The 19,530-nt window shown below is 46.3% G+C and overlaps 1 protein-coding gene across 4 annotated transcripts; it reads left to right on the top strand.

The window, feature by feature from the left end:
- The first annotated feature begins 232 nt into the window (after positions 1-232).
- LOC142374200 (prolyl 4-hydroxylase subunit alpha-1-like) lies at positions 233-15,287 on the top strand. Of its 4 annotated transcripts, none has more exons than XM_075457742.1 (17): positions 233-316; positions 432-561; positions 1,170-1,244; positions 3,517-3,634; positions 3,770-3,866; positions 3,957-4,108; positions 5,228-5,365; positions 5,999-6,244; positions 7,227-7,405; positions 7,472-7,648; positions 9,819-9,889; positions 11,600-11,699; positions 12,148-12,201; positions 12,355-12,420; positions 12,506-12,574; positions 13,462-13,558; positions 13,643-15,287. In XM_075457742.1, the coding sequence occupies exons 3-17, from the start codon at positions 1,224-1,226 to the stop codon at positions 13,711-13,713; spliced, it is 1,656 nt and encodes a 551-aa protein (XP_075313857.1). In that variant the 5' UTR covers positions 233-316; positions 432-561; positions 1,170-1,223; the 3' UTR covers positions 13,714-15,287. The 4 variants fall into 4 exon arrangements, with proteins under 4 accessions (XP_075313857.1, XP_075313859.1, XP_075313860.1 ...); XM_075457743.1 differs by having other exon boundaries at positions 263-320; XM_075457744.1 differs by lacking the exon at positions 1,170-1,244 and having other exon boundaries at positions 3,519-3,634.
- The last annotated feature ends 4,243 nt before the right edge of the window (positions 15,288-19,530 follow it).

The following is a 19,530-nucleotide window of genomic DNA, read 5'->3' on the forward strand; positions in this document are numbered from 1 at the left end:
ATGTATTTATTTTGGTATGCTTTTTTGTTCTTCATTTATTATTAATGATACTTGTCATGTTTTTGCACTGTTTTTGTATCTTGTAAAGCAAAATAAAGTATATAAAAAAAAAATTAAAATAAAACGAGCGAGGCGCCATGTTGTATTGAGAAGAAGAAGAAGAAGAAGAAGAAACCTCCAGTCCAGCAGATGGCGGGAAAATGAGGGAGGCGCCATGTTGTATTAAGAAGCAGAAGAAGAAGAGCAGCAGGTTTGTTGTGGCTTCACGGAGCAGCAGCAGAAGAAGAAGAAGACCCTGCTGATATATGGAGCTACGGTTTGTATGTTTAGCAGCTAAATCTGGAACTAACACGCGCACAAACACGCGCATCTTTGTGCTGAACAACGCCAGGTGACGTCACTTAAAGCTGACAAAGGTTGTTTTTTTCCAGAATTTTCTGTGGCTGTCCCGTCTTTGGTTTCGACGTCTTCTCCTCACGAGCTGCGGCTGCGTTACGTTAGGTTACGTCACTGGTTGTGAGTGTGAGGGGCGGAGCTAAACGCTGAGACGTCCCGGGACAGGTGAGCTCTACCTGCTTGCTCCGTTTCTGCTCAGTTTCTGGGTTTATTCCGGTTGTCAGTGTTTTTTAAGTCTTTAAAAGCCGTGAACGCGTCTGTTTTTTAAATCTGTTTTTAATTTTTATCAGTCAAAAACTATGATTCCACTTTTCTTTTCTAAGTTTTCCCATCAACTAACGTGCAGATTATCTTCTTTCTGCTGTTGGAATCTGAAGTGCCGAACATAATCTGACCTGATGAGGTTTGAAACGGCATCAAAAGTTCACAGGAACGAAGTGAAACTGAACACCCGGCAGGGACAGACAGCTTGAAGCTCCAGCTGATGGGCAACTTTTTTATTTTAATGTCACAGAGAGTTAAGAGAATCAAATCAAACACAAATCAGCTGGCAGACATGTAGAAAGTTGAAGTGTCGCGGAGAGGAAGGTGTGGTAGAAACCTCGGGTTCAGTGGAATAATGACATTAGATGTTATCTCTTTTGCATTTTTCATGATGAGATCTGTGTGTGTTTCTTCGAACATTTCCTCTGGTTGTCAGCGCTGCTGTGAGTTCTAACCCGACCGTTTTATTGCTGCGTCTTCTTCTTCTCCTTCTTTCTGTCGGGGTGCAGAGACGCTGTGAAACGTTGCTGCTCCTGTTTATTCGGACCTGGACGGATGTGGAAATGTGGTTTCTGATCCCTTTAAAGGATAAGACCGGTTTTTTGACATTGGGCCCTTGATTTCACATTATAACATGATGTTCTACTCACCCCTGCTTGTTGTTTGTCATTTGGAGCTGTTCCGAAGATATTCGCGAGGCGTCTGGCTGCTCTCTTGAGATATTCGGCCATGAAACGGTTTCCTATGGGCAAGCTCATACAGGCACAAACTATGCTGTTTATAATTTATTAATTACTCTACACTAGAACTGATAACGTGGAGGTGCGTCGCTTACTTAAAAAAATCCGGGTTATTGTAATTTTGATTTTTTTGTCGTAAAGTGGGTGTTACTGACGTCATCGTCGTGCTACTGCCACAGACAGCCCACAGACCTGCTGCCTATTTATTCATTCGGCTAAAATTCAAAATTAGTAACCCGGATTTTTTTAAGTAAGCGACGCACCTCCACGTTATCAGTGCTGGTGTAGAGTAATTAATAAATTATAAACAGCATAGTTTGTGCCTGTATGAACTTGCCCATAGGAAACCGTTTCATGGCCGAATATCTCAAGAGAGCAGCCACACGCCTCGCGAATATCTTCGGAACAGCTCCAAATGACAAACAACAAGCAGGGGTGAGTAGAACATCATGTTATAATGTGAAATCAAGGGCCCAATGTCAAAAAACCGGTCTTATCCTTTAAGGTGGGGATGTGTGTGTTGAATCACAGCTTCCACTGAGTCTCTGGCTGTGTTCGAAACCGCATACTACATGCTACATGCTACATGCTACATACTGCATACTGCATACTACATACTACATACTACATACTTCCATACTACATACTTCCATACTACATGCTACATACTTCCATCCTACATACTACATACTTCCATACTGCATACTCCACACTACATACTTCCATACTACATACTTCCATACTACATGCTACATGCTACATACTGCATACTACATGCTACATACTGCAAACTACATACTTCCATACTACATACTACATACTTCCATACTACATGCTACATACTACATACTTCCATACTACATACTTCCATACTACATACGACATACTGCATACTACATACTGCATACTACATACTTCCATACTACATGCTACATGCTGCATACTACATACTTCCATACTGCATACTACATACTTCCATACTGCATACTACATACTTCCATACTGCATACTCCACACTACATACTTCCATACTGCATACTCCATACTACATACTTCCATACTGCATACTACATACTGCATACTACATACTTCCATACTACATGCTGCATACTACATACTTCCATACTACATGCTACATACTTCCATACTGCATACTCCATACTACATACTTCCATACTGCATACTACATACTTCCATACTACATACTGCATACTAAATGCTACATGCTGCATACTACATACTACATGCTACATACTACATACTTCCATACTACATACTGCATACTAAATGCTACATGCTGCATACTACATACTTCCATACTGCATACTCCATACTACATACTTCCATACTGCATACTACATACTTCCATACTACATACTGCATTCTAAATGCTACATGCTGCATACTACATACTACATGCTACATACTACATACTTCCATACTACATACTTCCATACTACATACTGCATACTAAATGCTACATGCTGCATACTACATACTTCCATACTGCATACTGCATACTCATCAATCAGACAGTATGCAGAGCGTTTACCCACAATGCATCTCGCTCCTGCCCGAGCCGAAATCAGCCGGCCTGAAGCTGATTTCTCTTAAGCTCTAAACTCTGTAAACTTTAGCAACATTTGAAACATTTTCAGGAGAGAAAGTAGTCGTTTAGATCCCCAACGTGTTGAAAACCTGACAAAATACCGGCTATTTACAATTTTGTTCCCACGAATTCGGCGCTACTAAAGCTAGCCGCAGTGAGCAACGCACTTCCGGTTATTTTCACAAAATAAAATACCCGTTGCCTTTTATCATAGGGAAAGCCATTAGGATACAATTGGTGCTTTTGTTTTGAAAACAGGAAGTGAACCTACCCTCGTTGTAGCTAGCTTGAAACTGCCGTTTTGACAGGAAATGACGATCGGCGACGTCACGTTACGTTGCATCTTGGGTAGTTTGAGTATGAGTAGTAACCTCATGATGCATACCCAACATTTCAGAGAATCTAGTATGCATCCGGGAACTTAAGGTTATTAGGAGTAGTAAGCGTTTTGGAACACAGCCGCTGTGTGTTTTGTCTCTTTCTGATGGTGAATCCGGCCTGTTTCCCAGCTGCAGACGGTCAGAAGCTGCAGCAGCTGGAAGGATGGCGCTCAGTTTCTGGTGGTTGGTCCATCTGCTCCTCGTCAGCTCGTCCTCAGCTCACAACGACTTCTACACCTCCATCGGTGAGTCCATCCCGCCGCCTCCTCTCGCTCTCAGACGAGTCGGGTCGCTCTGATGGGGAGCGCCTCATCAGAGCGACCCGACTCGCCAGCTGTGAGCTCCTCCCTGTGAGCGTGTTTTTCTCCGTGTTTTCGCAGGTCAGATGACGGACCTGCTGTTCGTGGAGAAGGACCTGGTCGCCTCGCTGAAGGACTACATCGCGGCCGAGGAGGACAAACTGCAGCGCATCAAGAGGTGAGGCTGAAGCGCAGGAAGTCGGACATGTGACATCATCATGGCGGACGAACGAGCCCGAATGTCATGGAAACCTCTGTGTGACATCAGGTGGGCGGAGAAGCTGGACGTCCTCTCGGCCGCAGCCTCCCAGGACCCCGAAGGGTTCCTGGGTCACCCGGTGAACGCCTTCAAGCTGATGAAGAGGCTGAACACGGAGTGGGCGGAGCTTGAAAGCCTGGTGCTGACGGACACGGCTGACGGTACGCTCCAGCGTGACGGCGAGCTCACACGGTGAAAACATTCATGCACAGTTTCTGAGCGACAGGGTTTCAGGTTTTATGTTTTATTACTGAGTTCGGTGTCAGGTCGAGTCCTTCGTGACTCCCGCTGCTCTTCTTCTGTGGTGTTTCAGCCTTCATCTCCTGCTGCTCTTCTTCTTCTTCTGTGGTGTTTCAGCGTTCATCCCCTGCTGCTCTTCTTCTGTGGTGTTTCAGCCTTCATCTCCTGCTGCTCTTCTTCTTCTTCTGTGGTGTTTCAGCGTTCATCCCCTGCTGCTCTTCTTCTGTGGTGTTTCAGCCTTCATCTCCTGCTGCTCTTCTTCTTCTTCTGTGGTGTTTCAGCGTTCATCCCCTGCTGCTCTTCTTCTGTGGTGTTTCAGCGTTCATCCCCTGCTGCTCTTCTTCTGTGGTGTTTCAGCGTTCATCCCCTGCTGCTCTTCTTCTGTGGTGTTTCAGCGTTCATCCCCTGCTGCTCTTCTTCTGTGGTGTTTCAGCGTTCATCTCCTGCTGCTCTTCTTCTGTGGTGTTTCAGCGTTCATCTCCTGCTGCTCTTCTTCTGTAGTGTTTCAGCGTTCTTCTTCTGTAGTGTTTCAGCATTCTTCTTCTGTGGTGTTTCAGCGTTCTTCTTCTGTAGTGTTTCAGTGTTCATCCCCTGCTGCTCTTCTTCTGTGGTGTTTCAGCGTTCATCCCCTGCTGCTCTTCTTCTGTGGTGTTTCAGTGTTCATCCCCTGCTGCTCTTCTTCTGTGGTGTTTCAGTGTTCATCCCCTGCTGCTCTTCTTCTGTGGTGTTTCAGCGTTCATATCCTGCTGCTCTTCTTCTGTGGTGTTTCAGCGTTCATCCCCTGCTGCTCTTCTTCTTCTGTGGTGTTTCAGCGTTCATCCCCTGCTGCTCTTCTTCTGTGGTGTTTCAGTGTTCATCCCCTGCTGCTCTTCTTCTGTGGTGTTTCAGCGTTCATGTCCTGCTGCTCTTCTTCTGTGGTGTTTCAGCGTTCATCCCCTGCTGCTCTTCTTCTGTGGTGTTTCAGCGTTCATGTCCTGCTGCTCTTCTTCTGTGGTGTTTCAGCGTTCATCCCCTGCTGCTCTTCTTCTGTGGTGTTTCAGCCTTCATCTCCAACCTCACCATCCAGAGGCAGCGCTTCCCAAACGACGACGACCAGACGGGCGCCGCCAAAGCTCTGATGAGGCTGCAGGACACCTACCAGCTGGACACCGACACCATCTCCACGGGCCGGCTGCCAGGTCAGCAGAACCGCCGGCTGGTCTCAGTCCAGAACCCGTACCGTTCTGAACCGACCCGTTCAGAACCGACCTGTACTGGACCGACCCGTTCTGAACCGACCCGTTCCGGACTGCACAGTGGAAAGGAGGCTTTTGTCTTTGTTTGGAGCCAAAAAGCTTCTCTCTTTCTGCACCACAACACGATTTGGACCCTGAACTCACTTTTAAAACGATTCCTTCGGCCTTCTGCAGATGTTCGGCTTCAGCTCAGAAACGTTTAGTTTTTTAGCTGATGAAGCTGAGAATGTGACAGATTTTCAGGGAAACAAAGCCTCCTCCACCTGTATCTCCACCCGTATCTCCACCTCACTTCAGCTTCAGCTGAGCAGCAGATCTCATCTTCAGTTGTTCAGGTCACTTCACTTAGAAACAAAGAAGCTGACGATGCTCTACAGCTACTTTCTTTAATGTTTCCTGAGGAGGAAATCTGCTGTTTTTTACTGTTTTATAAAAGTTACTGAAGTAAAACCAGCAGTTTTTCATGCTCGGTGTGTTTTCTGAAGCTTCCAGGAACATCAGCCTGTGACCTCCTCTGTGTCGATGCTTGAACAGCCGGGTGATCTCACATCTTTAACCCGTTCTGCGTCTCTTCAGGTTCGTCCTCGGCCGGCCCCGTTCTGACGGTGGACGACTGCTACGACCTCGGGAAGGTGGCGTACTCCGAGGCGGACTACTACCACACGGAGCTGTGGATGGTCCAGGCCCTAAAGCAGCTGGACCGCAGGGAGGAGTCCAGCACCGCGGACGCCGTCGCCGTCCTGGACTACCTGAGCTACTCCGTCTACCAGCAGGGCGAGCTGGAGAGGGCGCTGGACTTCACCAGGAGGCTGCTGCAGCTCGGTCGGTGCCTCACACTTCAGTCTGATGTCAGAAAGCAGAATAATGTCTGTTATTGTGAAGGAGAAGCAGGAGAACGTTCAGAACCGGGTTAATGGTGTGTTCAGCAGACAATCTAAGCTAGATCCTGATCACCTTTTTATTTATAAATATAAGAAACTAGGGCTGGGCAACGATTAAAATGTTTAATCTAATTAATCGCATGATTTCCCTGATTAATCACGATTAATCACATTTGTACGCAGAATCCAAAAATGAATCCAAAAGTAGTGTATAGCTTTTAGCATTTAGCTTTATTTTAAATGTGCTGCCATATGAATGAAAGTGCCATAACATTTGTTGTGCAAACACACTTTTAACATCAGCATCTTTCTGTAGTTTTTATGTAGAAGCCTCGCTCCACTGTCTGTTTCCTTGAATGACTTGCTGCTATCAGTTGTGTGTTTTGCCTTTAAGTGATATTTTAGACTGGAACTACTACGCTGAGAAGACAATTCAACTTGGCAGTGTTTACAGATGACTTTGGTTCTGTCGACTCCGCCGTCTGGAAGAACTTTAACATGAAAATGGCCGAGTAAAAGTTCCGTACCCTTCTCCATGTTTGGTGGATCCAAAGATTACTTTCTTTTCCTGTTCCACAGCAGACAGCAACAGACTTTTACAAAATAAAAGCCTGTGAGCAACAGACTTTTACAGAATAAAAGCCTGTGGGCAACAGACTTTTACAGAATAAAAGCCTGTGAGCGACAGACTTTTACAAAATAAAATAAATAATCAAACAGGGGTGGTCCGTGGCGTAGTGGGTTGAGCAGGCGCCACATGTACAGAGGCTATAGTCCTCGCTGCAGCTGGCCCCGGTTCGAGTCCCGCATCGGACGGCCCTGTGCTGCATGTGGTTCCCCCTCTCTCTACCCCCTGCTTACTGTCTCTCTGAACTTTCCATTAACCTTCTCACTGACCCAAAGTTCTGGTTCTGCCCGGTTAGACCCGACGCACCAGCGAGCCAACGGGAACCTGAAGTACTTTGAGTACCAGCTGGCCAAGCAGAACAAGGCGGAGCAGAGCGACGAGGAGGAGCTGAGGCGGAGCCGGGCCCCAGCCGACGACTACCTGCCGGAGAGGAAGAAGTACGAGCAGCTGTGCCGCGGTGAAGGCGTCCGCATGGTGAGGACACGCCAACATGCACACGCCTGTCACATGACGCGGCCTCACGCTCTGTCCTCCCATCAGACTCCTCGCAGGCAGAGCCGCCTCTTCTGCCGTTACTACGACAACAGCCGGCACCCGAGGTACGTGATCGGCCCGGTGAGGCAGGAGGACGAGTGGGACCGGCCCCGCATCGTCCGCTACCACGACATCGTGTCGGACGGAGAGATGGCGAAGGTGAAGGAGCTGGCCAAGCCCCGGGTGAGTCCCAGCCTCGGCTCTGCTTCTGTTGACCCGTTTGTTTTGGTCTGAGCGCCATCTGCTGGTGGCGGCCAGGCTGCAGGGCCACAGGGACGGCTTCTTTCAGCCCTGATGTAAAGCTAACGGGTTTATTTCAGCCCTGATGTAAAGCTAACGGGTTTATTTCAGCCCTGATGTAAAGCTAACTGGTTTATTTCAGCCTTGATGTAAAGCTAACGAGTTTATTTCAGCCCTGATGTAAAGCTAACGGGTTTATTTCAGCCCTGATGTAAAGCTAACTGGTTTATTTCAGCCCTGATGTAAAGCTAACTGGGTTATTTCAGCCCTGATGTAAAGCTAACTGGTTTATTTCAGCCCTGATGTAAAACTAACTGGCTTATTTCAGCCCTGATGTAAAGCTAACTGGGTTATTTCAGCCCTGATGTAAAGCTAACTGGTTTATTTCAGCCCTGATGTAAAACTAACTGGCTTATTTCAGCCCTGATGTAAAGCTAACTGGGTTATTTCAGCCCTGATGTAAAGCAAACTTGTTTATTTCAGTGCTGATGTAAAGCTAACTGGTTTATTTTAGCCCTGATGTAAAGCTAACGGGTTTATTTCAGCCCTGATGTAAAGCTAACGGGTTTATTTCAGCCCTGATGTAAAGCAAACTGGGTTATTTCAGCCCTGATGTAAAGCTAACGGGTTTATTTCAGCCCTGATGTAAAGCTAACTGGGTTATTTCAGCCCTGATGTAAAGCTAACTGGGTTATTTCAGCCCTGATGTAAAGCTAACGGGTTTATTTCAGCCCTGATGTAAAGCTAACTGGGTTATTTCAGCCCTGATGTAAAGCTAACGGGTTTATTTCAGCCCTGATGTAAAGCTAACGGGTTTATTTCAGCCCTGATGTAAAGCTAACTGGGTTATTTCAGCCCTGATGTAAAGCTAACTGGTTTATTTCAGCCCTGATATAAAGCTAACGGGTTTATTTCAGCCCTGATGTAAAGCTAACTGGTTTATTTCAGCCTTGATGTAAAGCTAACGAGTTTATTTCAGCCCTGATGTAAAGCTAACGGGTTTATTTCAGCCCTGATGTAAAGCTAACTGGTTTATTTCAGCCCTGATGTAAAGCTAACTGGGTTATTTCAGCCCTGATGTAAAGCTCACTGGTTTATTTCAGCCCTGATGTAAAACTAACTGGCTTATTTCAGCCCTGATGTAAAGCTAACTGGGTTATTTCAGCCCTGATGTAAAGCAAACTTGTTTATTTCAGTGCTGATGTAAAGCTAACGGGTTTATTTTAGCCCTGATGTAAAGCTAACGGGTTTATTTCAGCCCTGATGTAAAGCTAACGGGTTTATTTCAGCCCTGATGTAAAGCTAACTGGGTTATTTCAGCCCTGATGTAAAGCTAACTGGTTTATTTCAGCCCTGATGTAAAGCTAACTGGGTTATTTCAGCCCTGATGTAAAGCTAACTGGGTTATTTCAGCCCTGATGTAAAGCTAACTGGGTTATTTCAGCCCTGATGTAAAGCTAACGGGTTTATTTCAGCCCTGATGTAAAGCTAACGGGTTTATTTCAGCCCTGATGTAAAGCTAACGGGTTTATTTCAGCCCTGATGTAAAGCTAACGGGTTTATTTCAGCCCTGATGTAAAGCTAACGGGTTTATTTCAGCCCTGATGTAAAGCTAACAGGTTTATTTCAGCCCTGATGTAAAGCTAACGGGTTTATTTCAGCCCTGATGTAAAGCTAACGGGTTTATTTCAGCCCTGATGTAAAGCTAACTGGTTTATTTCAGCCCTGATGTAAAGCTAACTGGTTTATTTCAGCCCTGATGTAAATTTAACGGGTTTATTTCAGCCCTGATGTAAAGCTCACTGGTTTATTTCAGCCCTGATGTAAAGCTAACGGGTTTATTTCAGCCCTGATGTAAAGCTAACGGGTTTATTTCAGCCCTGATGTAAAGCCAACGGGTTTATTTCAGCCCTGATGTAAAGCTAACTGGTTTATTTCAGCCCTGATGTAAATTTAACGGGTTTAAACACGGGGCGCTGCCCCCAGCTGTTTCCTGAGGACTCGCAGGTCTGAAGGACTCGGTGCTGGAGGCAGATCTGTTAGAACAGGAAGTGTTCAGCTGTTAGTCATCAGGTTGTGTCTCCCTGTAACTGTCGGCCGATTGGCTCCACAGCTGCGTCGAGCCACCATCTCCAACCCCGTCACCGGCGTGCTGGAGACGGCCCACTACCGCATCAGTAAGAGGTAAGCCTGCAGCGGAGGAGGTGGAGCTCCACCCTTCCCCTCCGCTCCACCTGCTGATATCCGAGATAGATAGTATCAGAAATACTCAATTTAATTCCAGTTTTACTGCAAACAGTCCTGTAAAAAAGAACAAAATTATCAGTTAAAACTCAGTAAATCCATCATGAACACATGAACATTTGTCTTTAATTTTTAGATTATTTCTGTCACAGAGTAGAACAAAGTGTTTCCAGGTGGCAGTTTCCTCTCAGATGGGAGGACTTTCTGATTTATCTGATTCAAACAGAGGAAATGTAGCTGCTTTTTGGATAAATCTTTCTTGAAGAAAGCCGTCTGCTGCCGTTCACAGCTGGCATTAAAGGGACAGTTCGCCTCTTTTGACATGAAGCTGTGTGACATCCCATATCAGCAACATCATTTCTGAACATCTTCTTACCCCCTGCTGCGTCCTGTGAGCAGAGTTCCAGCCTCGTTTTGGTGTTGATGAAGGTAGTCCGGCTAGTTGGCTGGGGTTTAAAAAATAAAGCGTTTTGCTTCTCATAACAATATGCGTTCAACAGAGTAAAACATTTGTATCACAAAATCGTTCTCTAGGAAAAAGTCAGACCTCACAATCTCTTGGCCCTATTTTCTCTCCCTTCGTATCACTGCCTGCTGTGCAGACCGAGCAGCAAACACCGTAACAGGCGCAGCTGTCGGCAGGCAGCGTGCAGGTGGGTGGAGCAGCCAAAAATTTTACTCAAGTAAAAGTAAAAAGTAGTCATCCAAATAATGACTTGAGTAAAAGTAAAAAAGGTGAAAAAACTCCTCAAGTACTGAGTAACTGTTGAGTAACGTCTGATTTATTTGTTAACACAAGCATTCAATCAGACAGACAAAAATACTAAATAATCATCTTTAGGCAAATTAGAGTTCATCCAATCGATAAAATAACTTAAAATGAATTAATTAATTACAAAATAGCTTAAATTAAAGTAATCCAGGTAAATTCAAGAACTTCAATAAAAAATAAAAGAGACTTAGGAAATGTTTAAAACATATGTAACCCATATGTAACCTAAAAAACAAACATTCACCTATCCATGGGGGAAAAAAACGAGTTTAGGAAACTTAGCGCTACATGTTTCCTCAAGTTAGATGTTGAGTTTCTGCTGAAATGTGCATTTGTTTTGGTTGCCACAGAAGACACATAATGTAGCTGCTGTTTCTCACTCTTTGTAAGGTAAACATGCTTTCAGTATGAGGCCTCGTCTGCGTCTTCATTTCCCACCGTTGGTTCTGACATTTTTCATCTGTTTCTTTGTTTGTTTGCTACGACTGCTAATGCTAAAGCTAACCCGTCCCGCAGCTGAGGTTGAGTACGGTCACGTGACCAGACTGCACGGCTGCGTCTGATTGGTGGAACACAGTCAGGTGGTAGAGCCTTTGGCGGAAATCTCTCTCTCTGTCAGAATAAAACATTAAAATGAGGCGTACGCGGGGGGATAAAAATAATGAGGCGTAGAATACCAAAGAGGTAAGAAGAAAAGTAACCAGCTCATTGTAGCCTAATGTAGCGGAGTAAGAGGACAGTTTCTGCTGCACACATCTACTCAAGGAAAAGTAAAAAGCATAGAGATTTAAAACTACTCCTAGAAGTATCATGTTTTCAAAAACTTACTCAAGTAAATGTAACTGGTTACTACCCACCTCTGCCTCCTCTGTCCTCAGCGCCTGGCTCGGAGCGCATGACCACCCGGTGGTGGACAGGATCAACCAGAGGATCCAGGACATTACCGGGCTGGACGTCAGCACCGCTGAGGACCTGCAGGTAACCGACTCACCTGCACATCAGCGAGGCTTCGGTCCCGCTTCACCTGGAGAGCTTCCTGCATCTCTGTGACTCAGACTCTGTAAAACAGCTCAGGGAGAAGGTTCAACCTCGGATGTTTTTTATTTCCAGAAGAAGAAGCTGAGAATAAAGTTGGAAAAGCTAAAACAATACGATTATTTAGATGGTAACAGACAGGATGAGCAGCAGGTGTAACATTTAACACGTTATCAGACAGAAATCCAACTTCTGCTGGTGTTTCCTGTGATTTCTGTCTCTGTTTTTAACATTTAACCCGTATTTTTACATCTTTTCTGTGTTAAAGATCCTATTTTCAGAATCCGTGCGCGTTCACATCGATGTTTTGGGAAAGCTTCCGGTGTTGGAATATTGAAAATAAGCACCAACGAGCCTCTTCTCTTTCTGATGTTTCGTGTGTTTGATGCAGGTGGCGAACTACGGCGTCGGAGGCCAGTATGAACCACACTTCGACTTCGGACGGGTAAATAAGACCATCTGAGTCATTGTTATTACTCCAGAGAGATCTCTGAACTCTGAGGAAGCAGGAAAAGAAGCTGTTAGATGTGAAGCGGATCATTTATCTCCCGGACCTCCGGTTGAAAACCCGTCTCCTGGTTTTGCGTTTGTGCCGCAGAAAGACGAGCCGGATGCGTTTGAAGAGCTGGGCACAGGGAACCGGATCGCCACCTGGCTGCTCTACGTCAGTGACCGTCTCCGTTTGTTGCTTCTGTTGCTTTTTGTGTCCTGATGCCTCGCGTCTGACCGCCTCCTCCTTCCTGCTGCAGATGAGCGACGTGCCTGCAGGGGGCGCCACCGTCTTCACGGACGTCGGAGCTGCCGTTCAGCCCAAAAAGGTGCGTCGTGCTAACCGGGTTAAAGTTAACGAGCTTCAGTTCAGTTTGAAAGGGTGAAATTATGTGAAATGATTGAAACTGGTGAAAGTTTCAGTTCTTTTGTTTCATTTCAAAGCTTCATATTTAGAATAAGGCTGTGTTCCAAACCGCATACTACTCCTACTACTCAACTACTAACTTCTTGAGTTAGTATGCGAGTTTAAGTAAGCGAGAAGTTCCTGGATGCATACTAGATTCTCCTAAATGTTGGGTATGCATCATGAGGTTACTACTCATACTCAAACTACCCAAGATGCAACGTAACGTGACGTCACCGATCGTCATTTCCTGTCAAAACGGCAGTTTCAAGCTAGCTACAACGAGGGTAGGTTCACTTCCTGTTTTCAAAACAAAAGCACCAATTGTATGGTAATGGCTTTCCCTATGATAAAAGGCAACGGGTATTTTATTTTGTGAAAATAACCTGAAGTGCGTTGCTCACTGCGGCTAGCTTTAGTAGCGCCGAATTCGTGGGAACAAAATTGTAAATAGCCGGTATTTTGTCAGGTTTTCAACACGTTGGGGATCTAAACGACTACTTTCTCACCTGAAAATGTTTCAAATGTTGCTAAAGTTTACAGAGTTTATAGCTTAAGAGAAATAGTATGTAGTATGTGGTTTCGAACACAGCCCAGGTCGGCTTCACGTGTTTGCTCTTTGAATTGTTCCTTTAATGATGATGATTGCTCGCTCTGCTTCCTTTTTACAGATTAATCCGGTAAACTTTCTGAATCTTTACTGACAGACTGAATGCTTTTGGATTCGCCGCATGAAAACAAACTAAATAAAACAGAAATATGAAGCAAAGTTCACAGGAAGTGGGGGCTCATGTGTCATGTGACCCTCAGGGGACGGCGGTGTTCTGGTACAATCTGTTTCCCAGTGGAGAAGGAGACTACCGGACCCGACATGCCGCCTGTCCGGTGCTGGTGGGAAACAAGTGGGGTGGGTTCAAGCTGCACAACAACAGCAAAACTACACCCAAAGTACACACATTCAGTCCGAATAACCTTTACTTTCACTCTGCAGTTTCCAACAAATGGATCCATGAGCGAGGGCAGGAGTTCAGGAGGCGCTGCGGCCTGCAGCAGAGCGACTGACCACCGACACTCCTCCATCTCCTCCTCTGACCACCGACACTCCTCCATCTCCTCCTCTGACCACCGACACTCCTCCATCTCCTCCTCTGACCACCGACACTCCTCCATCTCCTCCATCTCCTTCATTAAGATCAGATTTATTGGTCATACACATGAAATTTCTCCTCCGCCTTTAACCCATCCAGGTTGGCACCTGCTGACAGGGTCACACTTCTGGGACAGATGCCAACCTGGAGCGGTGGGCAGCCATTCACAGCGCCCGGGGAGCATGGGGGTACGGTGCCTTGCTCAAGGGCACCTCGGCCGTGACTAGGAGATGGAACTGACACCCCTCCAGCTGTTAGTTCCACCAATGTTTTTTTTTTTTTTGAGTGGTGAGAGTGGGAATCGAACCTGCCAACCTTCCAGTTATTCAACGACTGACTCTAACCACTGAGCCACGGCCGCCTCCTCTGACCACCAACACTCCTCCATCTCCTCCTCTGCTGAGTGTGAAAGCCATTTATTTCCATCTCTCATGTGTGTGACGTGTGTGTGTGACGTGTGTTACGTGTGACGTGTGTGTGACGTGTGTGTGACGTGTGTGTGACGTGTGTGACATGTGTGTGACATGTGTGTGACATGTGTGTGACATGTGTGTTACGTGTGTGTGACATGTGTGTGACATGTGTGTGACATGTGTGTTACGTGTGTGTGACGTGTGTGTGACGTGTGTGTGACGTGTGTGTGACGTGTGTGACATGTGTGTGACATGTGTGTGACGTGTGTGACGTGTGTGACGTGTGTTACGTGTGTGTGACGTGTGTGTGACGTGTGTGTGACGCGTGTGTGACGCGTGTGTGACGCGTGTGTGACGCGTGTGTGACGTGTGTGACGTGTGTGACGTGTGTGTGACATGTGTGTGACATGTGTGTGACATGTGTGACGCGTGTGTGACGTGTGTGACGCGTGTGTGACGCGTGTGTGACGTGTGTGACGTGTGTGACGTGTGTGTGACATGTGTGTGACATGTGTGTGACATGTGTGACGCGTGTGTGACGTGTGTGACGCGTGTGTGACGCGTGTGTGACGCGTGTGTGACGCGTGTGTGACGTGTGTGTGACGTGTGTGTGACGTGTGTGTGACGCGTGTGTGACATGTGTGTGACGTGTGTGACGTGTGTTACGTGTGTGTGACGTGTGTGTGACGTGTGTGTGACGTGTGTGACCTGTGTGTGACGCGTGTGTGACGCGTGTGTGACGCGTGTGTGACGTGTGTGACGTGTGTGACGTGTGTGTGACATGTGTGTGACATGTGTGTGACGTGTGTGACGCGTGTGTGACGCGTGTGTGACGCGTGTGTGACGTGTGTGACGTGTGTGACGTGTGTGTGACGCGTGTGTGACGCGTGTGTGACGCGTGTGTGACGCGTGTGTGACGTGTGTGACATGTGTGTGACGTGTGTGTGACGTGTGTTACGTGTGTGTGTGACGTGTGTGTGACGTGTGTGTGACGTGTGTGACCTGTGTGTGACGCGTGTGTGACGTGTGTGACGTGTGTGTGACGTGTGTGTGACATGTGTGTGACATGTGTGACGCGTGTGTGACGCGTGTGTGACGCGTGTGTGACGCGTGTGTGACGCGTGTGTGACGTGTGTGTGACGTGTGTGTGACGCGTGTGTGACGCGTGTGTGACGTGTGTGACATGTGTGTGACGTGTGTGACGTGTGTTACGTGTGTGTGACGCGTGTGTGACGTGTGTGTGACGTGTGTGTGACGTGTGTGACATGTGTGTGACGCGTGTGTGACGCGTGTGTGACGCGTGTGTGACGTGTGTGACATGTGTGTGACGCGTGTGTGACGCGTGTGTGACGCGTGTGTGACGCGTGTGTGACGTGTGTGACATGTGTGTGACGTGTGTGACGTGTGTGACGCGTGTGACGCGTGTGACGTGTGTGTGACGTGTGTGTTACGTGTGTGTTACGTGTGTGACGTGTGTGAGACATGTGTGATGTGTGTGTGATGCGTGTGTGACGCGTGTGTGACGCGTGTGTGACGCGTGTGTGACGTGTGTGTTACGTGTGTGTTACGTGTGTGTTACGTGTGTGAGACGTGTGACGTGTGTGACGTGTATGTGACGTGTGTGTGACGTGTGTGTTACGTGTGTGTGACGTGTGTGAGACATGTGTGATGTGTGTGTGATGTGTGTGTTACGTGTGTGACGCGTGTGTGACGCGTGTGTGACGCGTGTGTGACGTGTGTGAGACATGTGTGATGTGTGTGTGATGTGTGTGTTACGTGTGTGACGCGTGTGTGACGTGTGTGTGACGTGTGTGTTACGTGTGTGTGACGTGTGTGAGACATGTGTGATGTGTGTGTGATGTGTGTGTTACGTGTGTGACGTGTGTGAGACATGTGTGATGTGTGTGTGACGTGTGTGTGACGTGTGTGACGTGTGTGTGACGTGTGTGTGACATGTGATGTGTATGTGACGTGTGTGACGTGTGTGTGTGACGTGTGTGACGTGTGTGTGACGTGTGTGTGACGTGTGTGTGACGTGTGTGACGTGTGTGTGTGACGTGTGTGTGTGATGTGTGTGACGTATGTGACGTGTGTGTGACATCATGTGATGTGTGTGACGTGTGTGATGTGTGTGACGTGTGTGATGTGTGTGACGTGTGTGATGTGTGTGATGTGTGTGAGACGTGTGTGACGTGTGTGAGACGTGTGTGACGTGTGTGTGTGTGACGCGTGTGACGTGTGTGTGACGTGTGTGTGACGTGTGTGATGTGTGTGAGACGTGTGTGTGACGTGTGTGTGACGTGTGTGTGTGTGTGACGTGTGAGACGTGTGTGATGTGTGTGAGACGTGTGTGTGACGTGTGTGTGACGTGTGACGTGTGTGTGACATGTGTGTGACGTGGGAGACGTGTGTGAGACGTGTGTGTGACATCATGTGTAAAGGTCAGAATCCAGTTTCTGTCGGCAGATTTCGGCCCTCAGAGCCTTGGGCTTCGGGTCTCAGCCTGTCAGCATCAAACAGGCTCAAACCGTTGCATCGACCGGCAGGAAACGCATCAAACGTTCTGTTTTAAGGTCTCCGTCGGCTCAGCTGCTCTCCTCCTCCTCCTCCTCCTCCTCATCGGTGGCGTTTCACAGGAGCCTCTGATGGCGGGATCCTCATCCACCGCGGCCACAGAAAGGCGCCGTATAATAAGCAATAACCTGCAGGGTTAGGGTGAGCTGAACAAACTTCACGTTAAATCCCAGCTTTGACTTTGAGTCGAACATAAACTCTTTCTGCCCAACACGGGGAATCTAAGGCAGAAAACTGATCGAGAGTGGCTTACTAAGTTAACCTAAGAAACAAACCATTCTGAGCACTGACCAGCAGGGGGCGACAGTGTTCATTTAATATGAAAACAACTTCTCAACATTTTATGGTTTTAAAACTAGTTTCACTTCTTATTTGAGGCTGCTTGGTGTTCATTTAGTGTTTTATGGTCATGCTTAAAGTAACAATTACTGCCATGGAGTTTCATCCACCATCTGACAACAAACTGCACAGGCATCTGTTGGCTAAATGAGCTGTGGAGAAGGAAGAGATTCTCTGCTCAGACGCCGTCTTTGAGCAGCTTTAACACTAATTCTGTGGTTCTGAAATCAGGATTTTATTAGAGCAGAGCGAGAGCCTGGAGATGCTTTCAGTGAGCCGACTCAGAGTCTCAATGGGCTGATTTTCAGTCCCAGTTTCTGACAGAAGAAGCAGAAAAACATGTGAATGAGAGCAGCTTTATGGGGAGTTCAGCTGGATTAATGAACACTTTAGTGTTTTTACTGAAAGATGTAGAAAGATGGAAGTTTCAAACCAAACCCAGCTGGATCCTCTGCAGCTGCTGCTCCGGTTTCAATCTAAATGTTTCTTTAAATGTGTCTTTAATGTCTTTAAATGTGTTCTAAGAGTCCAGATTTGATCGGATTAACACAATAATTACATGCTGTAATCATGCTGAGGGCCTTCTTCTTCTTCTTTTCTTCATTTTTTCTTTGATGAGGTCAGTTCACACGCTGCAGTCTGTCTGTTTTATTACATGATGAGAATTCTCCTGTTTCTCAAGCCTGGCCCCTCCTCCTTCTTCTTCTTCTTCTTCATGTCTTTTACGGTGGTCACATGGAGCTGCTGCACTCATAGATGGAAATGCTTCGTTCTGAAGTCATAAAAAGACGAATTAGAATGATCTGAATCAGGATTTCTCCTGATTGGTCTTTGTTTCTGTTTCACACTGTGACGGTTCAGCCCGTTTACTCGCCTTTAAAGACGATAGAGCTCCTGCTCCTCGCTGTGGGCTGCAGCCGGATTCCCAGAAGAAGAGTCTTCTGAGAACATGGAAAAAACATTCAGTATTTCGAGGTCGGTGCCTTCTGTTACCGTTTTACACTTTCTGAAACCAACCGCCGTTACCGTGACAACCACAGCAGAACGAAGCGCTTTGCTTTTTCTTCTCAGTGTGGAGGCGGAGCCTTCTGCTCATTGGCCAGTTTCACTGGACCCATTAGGCCCCGCCCACCAGACTGCATTTCATTGGATACAAAGTTAGTGCCCGCCCCCGAGTGCAGGATGAGTCATCAACATTTTTTTAAATGTTTTTCATTAAAGGACCAATTCTTAAAAAAACACCTAAAAAAAAAAATGAACTTTTGGTGGTTTGTTCGTTTGAATCTTTAGACTGAACCCAAAAACTTATTTTAGTTATTTTAACGTAAAAAAAACAAATAGAAAATTATTTATTTTAGTAACAAATCACTCAATAATATAATCGTTTTAGCTCTCATGCTATCTTATAACTTTACTATTAGCTTCCACTTTTAGAAATATAAAACACCAGCATCACGACCATCTACACCCGTTTTTCCACCAATGCAGAGCGAGCGTGGGTGTGTGTTCAGGCTGCTTCAGCCCTGAGGTCATCGACTCGCTGCTGGAACAAACTACAGATAAACTCTGACATTTGAACCAGACACACACGCCTCCTTGTTTCCAGCTCCGGGAGGTAACTAAAAGTCAACTCTTCACCTTCTGATTCATAGTTAGCGGTGCTGCTCGGTTCAGTCCCCACAGACTGTTGATTCTTTTAAAAAAGGCCTGAAAACTCACCTTTTTAGAAAAGCCTTTAGTTTAACTGAAAAATCTTAAAATTATTTTTCTGTTTGTTTAATTGTTTTGTTTTTTTAAATGCTAGTTTTAAAATGTAGCACTCTGAGGTCATTAAGTTGATGTAAAGTGCTTTATGAATAAAATATATAATTATTATTAGTTAGACAACAAACAGGATGGATGTGGAGTTGTTTTCAGTTAGAAACTACGTGTGAGTTTAATGTCAAAGCTAAACAACTTCCTATAAGGCCTTCATTTCCCTCTTCGTTCGGTTGGAACATTTAAACACAGAACACAACGCCTTCACAGCCAATAAGTTTCCAGCTCTGACCAGGTGCATTCGCTTGTCACTTGTGAAGCAAATCTGAGACGATTAGAAGCAACAAAAACCTGAATCGGATACATTTCCATCGATGGTCTGAAGTGAATAAACTCGGCTGGGTGGTGTCACCAGAGGGGGCGCTGTAGGCTACGCTGTTAGTGGCTTTTATTCTGTAGAAGAAGTAGTTGTTCTAAAAGGAAGCAAACCTGGGCTGTGTTCGAAACCACATACTACATACTAATCGATCAGACAGTATGCAGAGCGTTTACCCACAATGCATTTCGCTCCTGCCCGAGCCGAAATCAGCCGGCCTGAAGCTGATTTCTCTTAAGCTCTAAACTCTGTAAACTTTAGCAACATTTGA

Source organism: Odontesthes bonariensis, chromosome 23 (genome assembly GCF_027942865.1).
Source record: "Odontesthes bonariensis isolate fOdoBon6 chromosome 23, fOdoBon6.hap1, whole genome shotgun sequence".
Lineage (NCBI taxonomy): Eukaryota > Metazoa > Chordata > Actinopteri > Atheriniformes > Atherinopsidae > Odontesthes > Odontesthes bonariensis.

Bases quoted from the DNA above. Each gene is read 5' to 3' on its own strand.
- LOC142374200 (XM_075457742.1), top strand. From the start codon at position 1,224: ATGTGGTTTCTGATCCCTTTA. The intron at 3,867-3,956 runs GTGAGGCTGAAG...GTGTGACATCAG, and splicing joins AAACTGCAGCGCATCAAGAG to GTGGGCGGAGAAGCTGGACG. The intron at 4,109-5,227 runs GTACGCTCCAGC...GTGGTGTTTCAG, and splicing joins GCTGACGGACACGGCTGACG to CCTTCATCTCCAACCTCACC.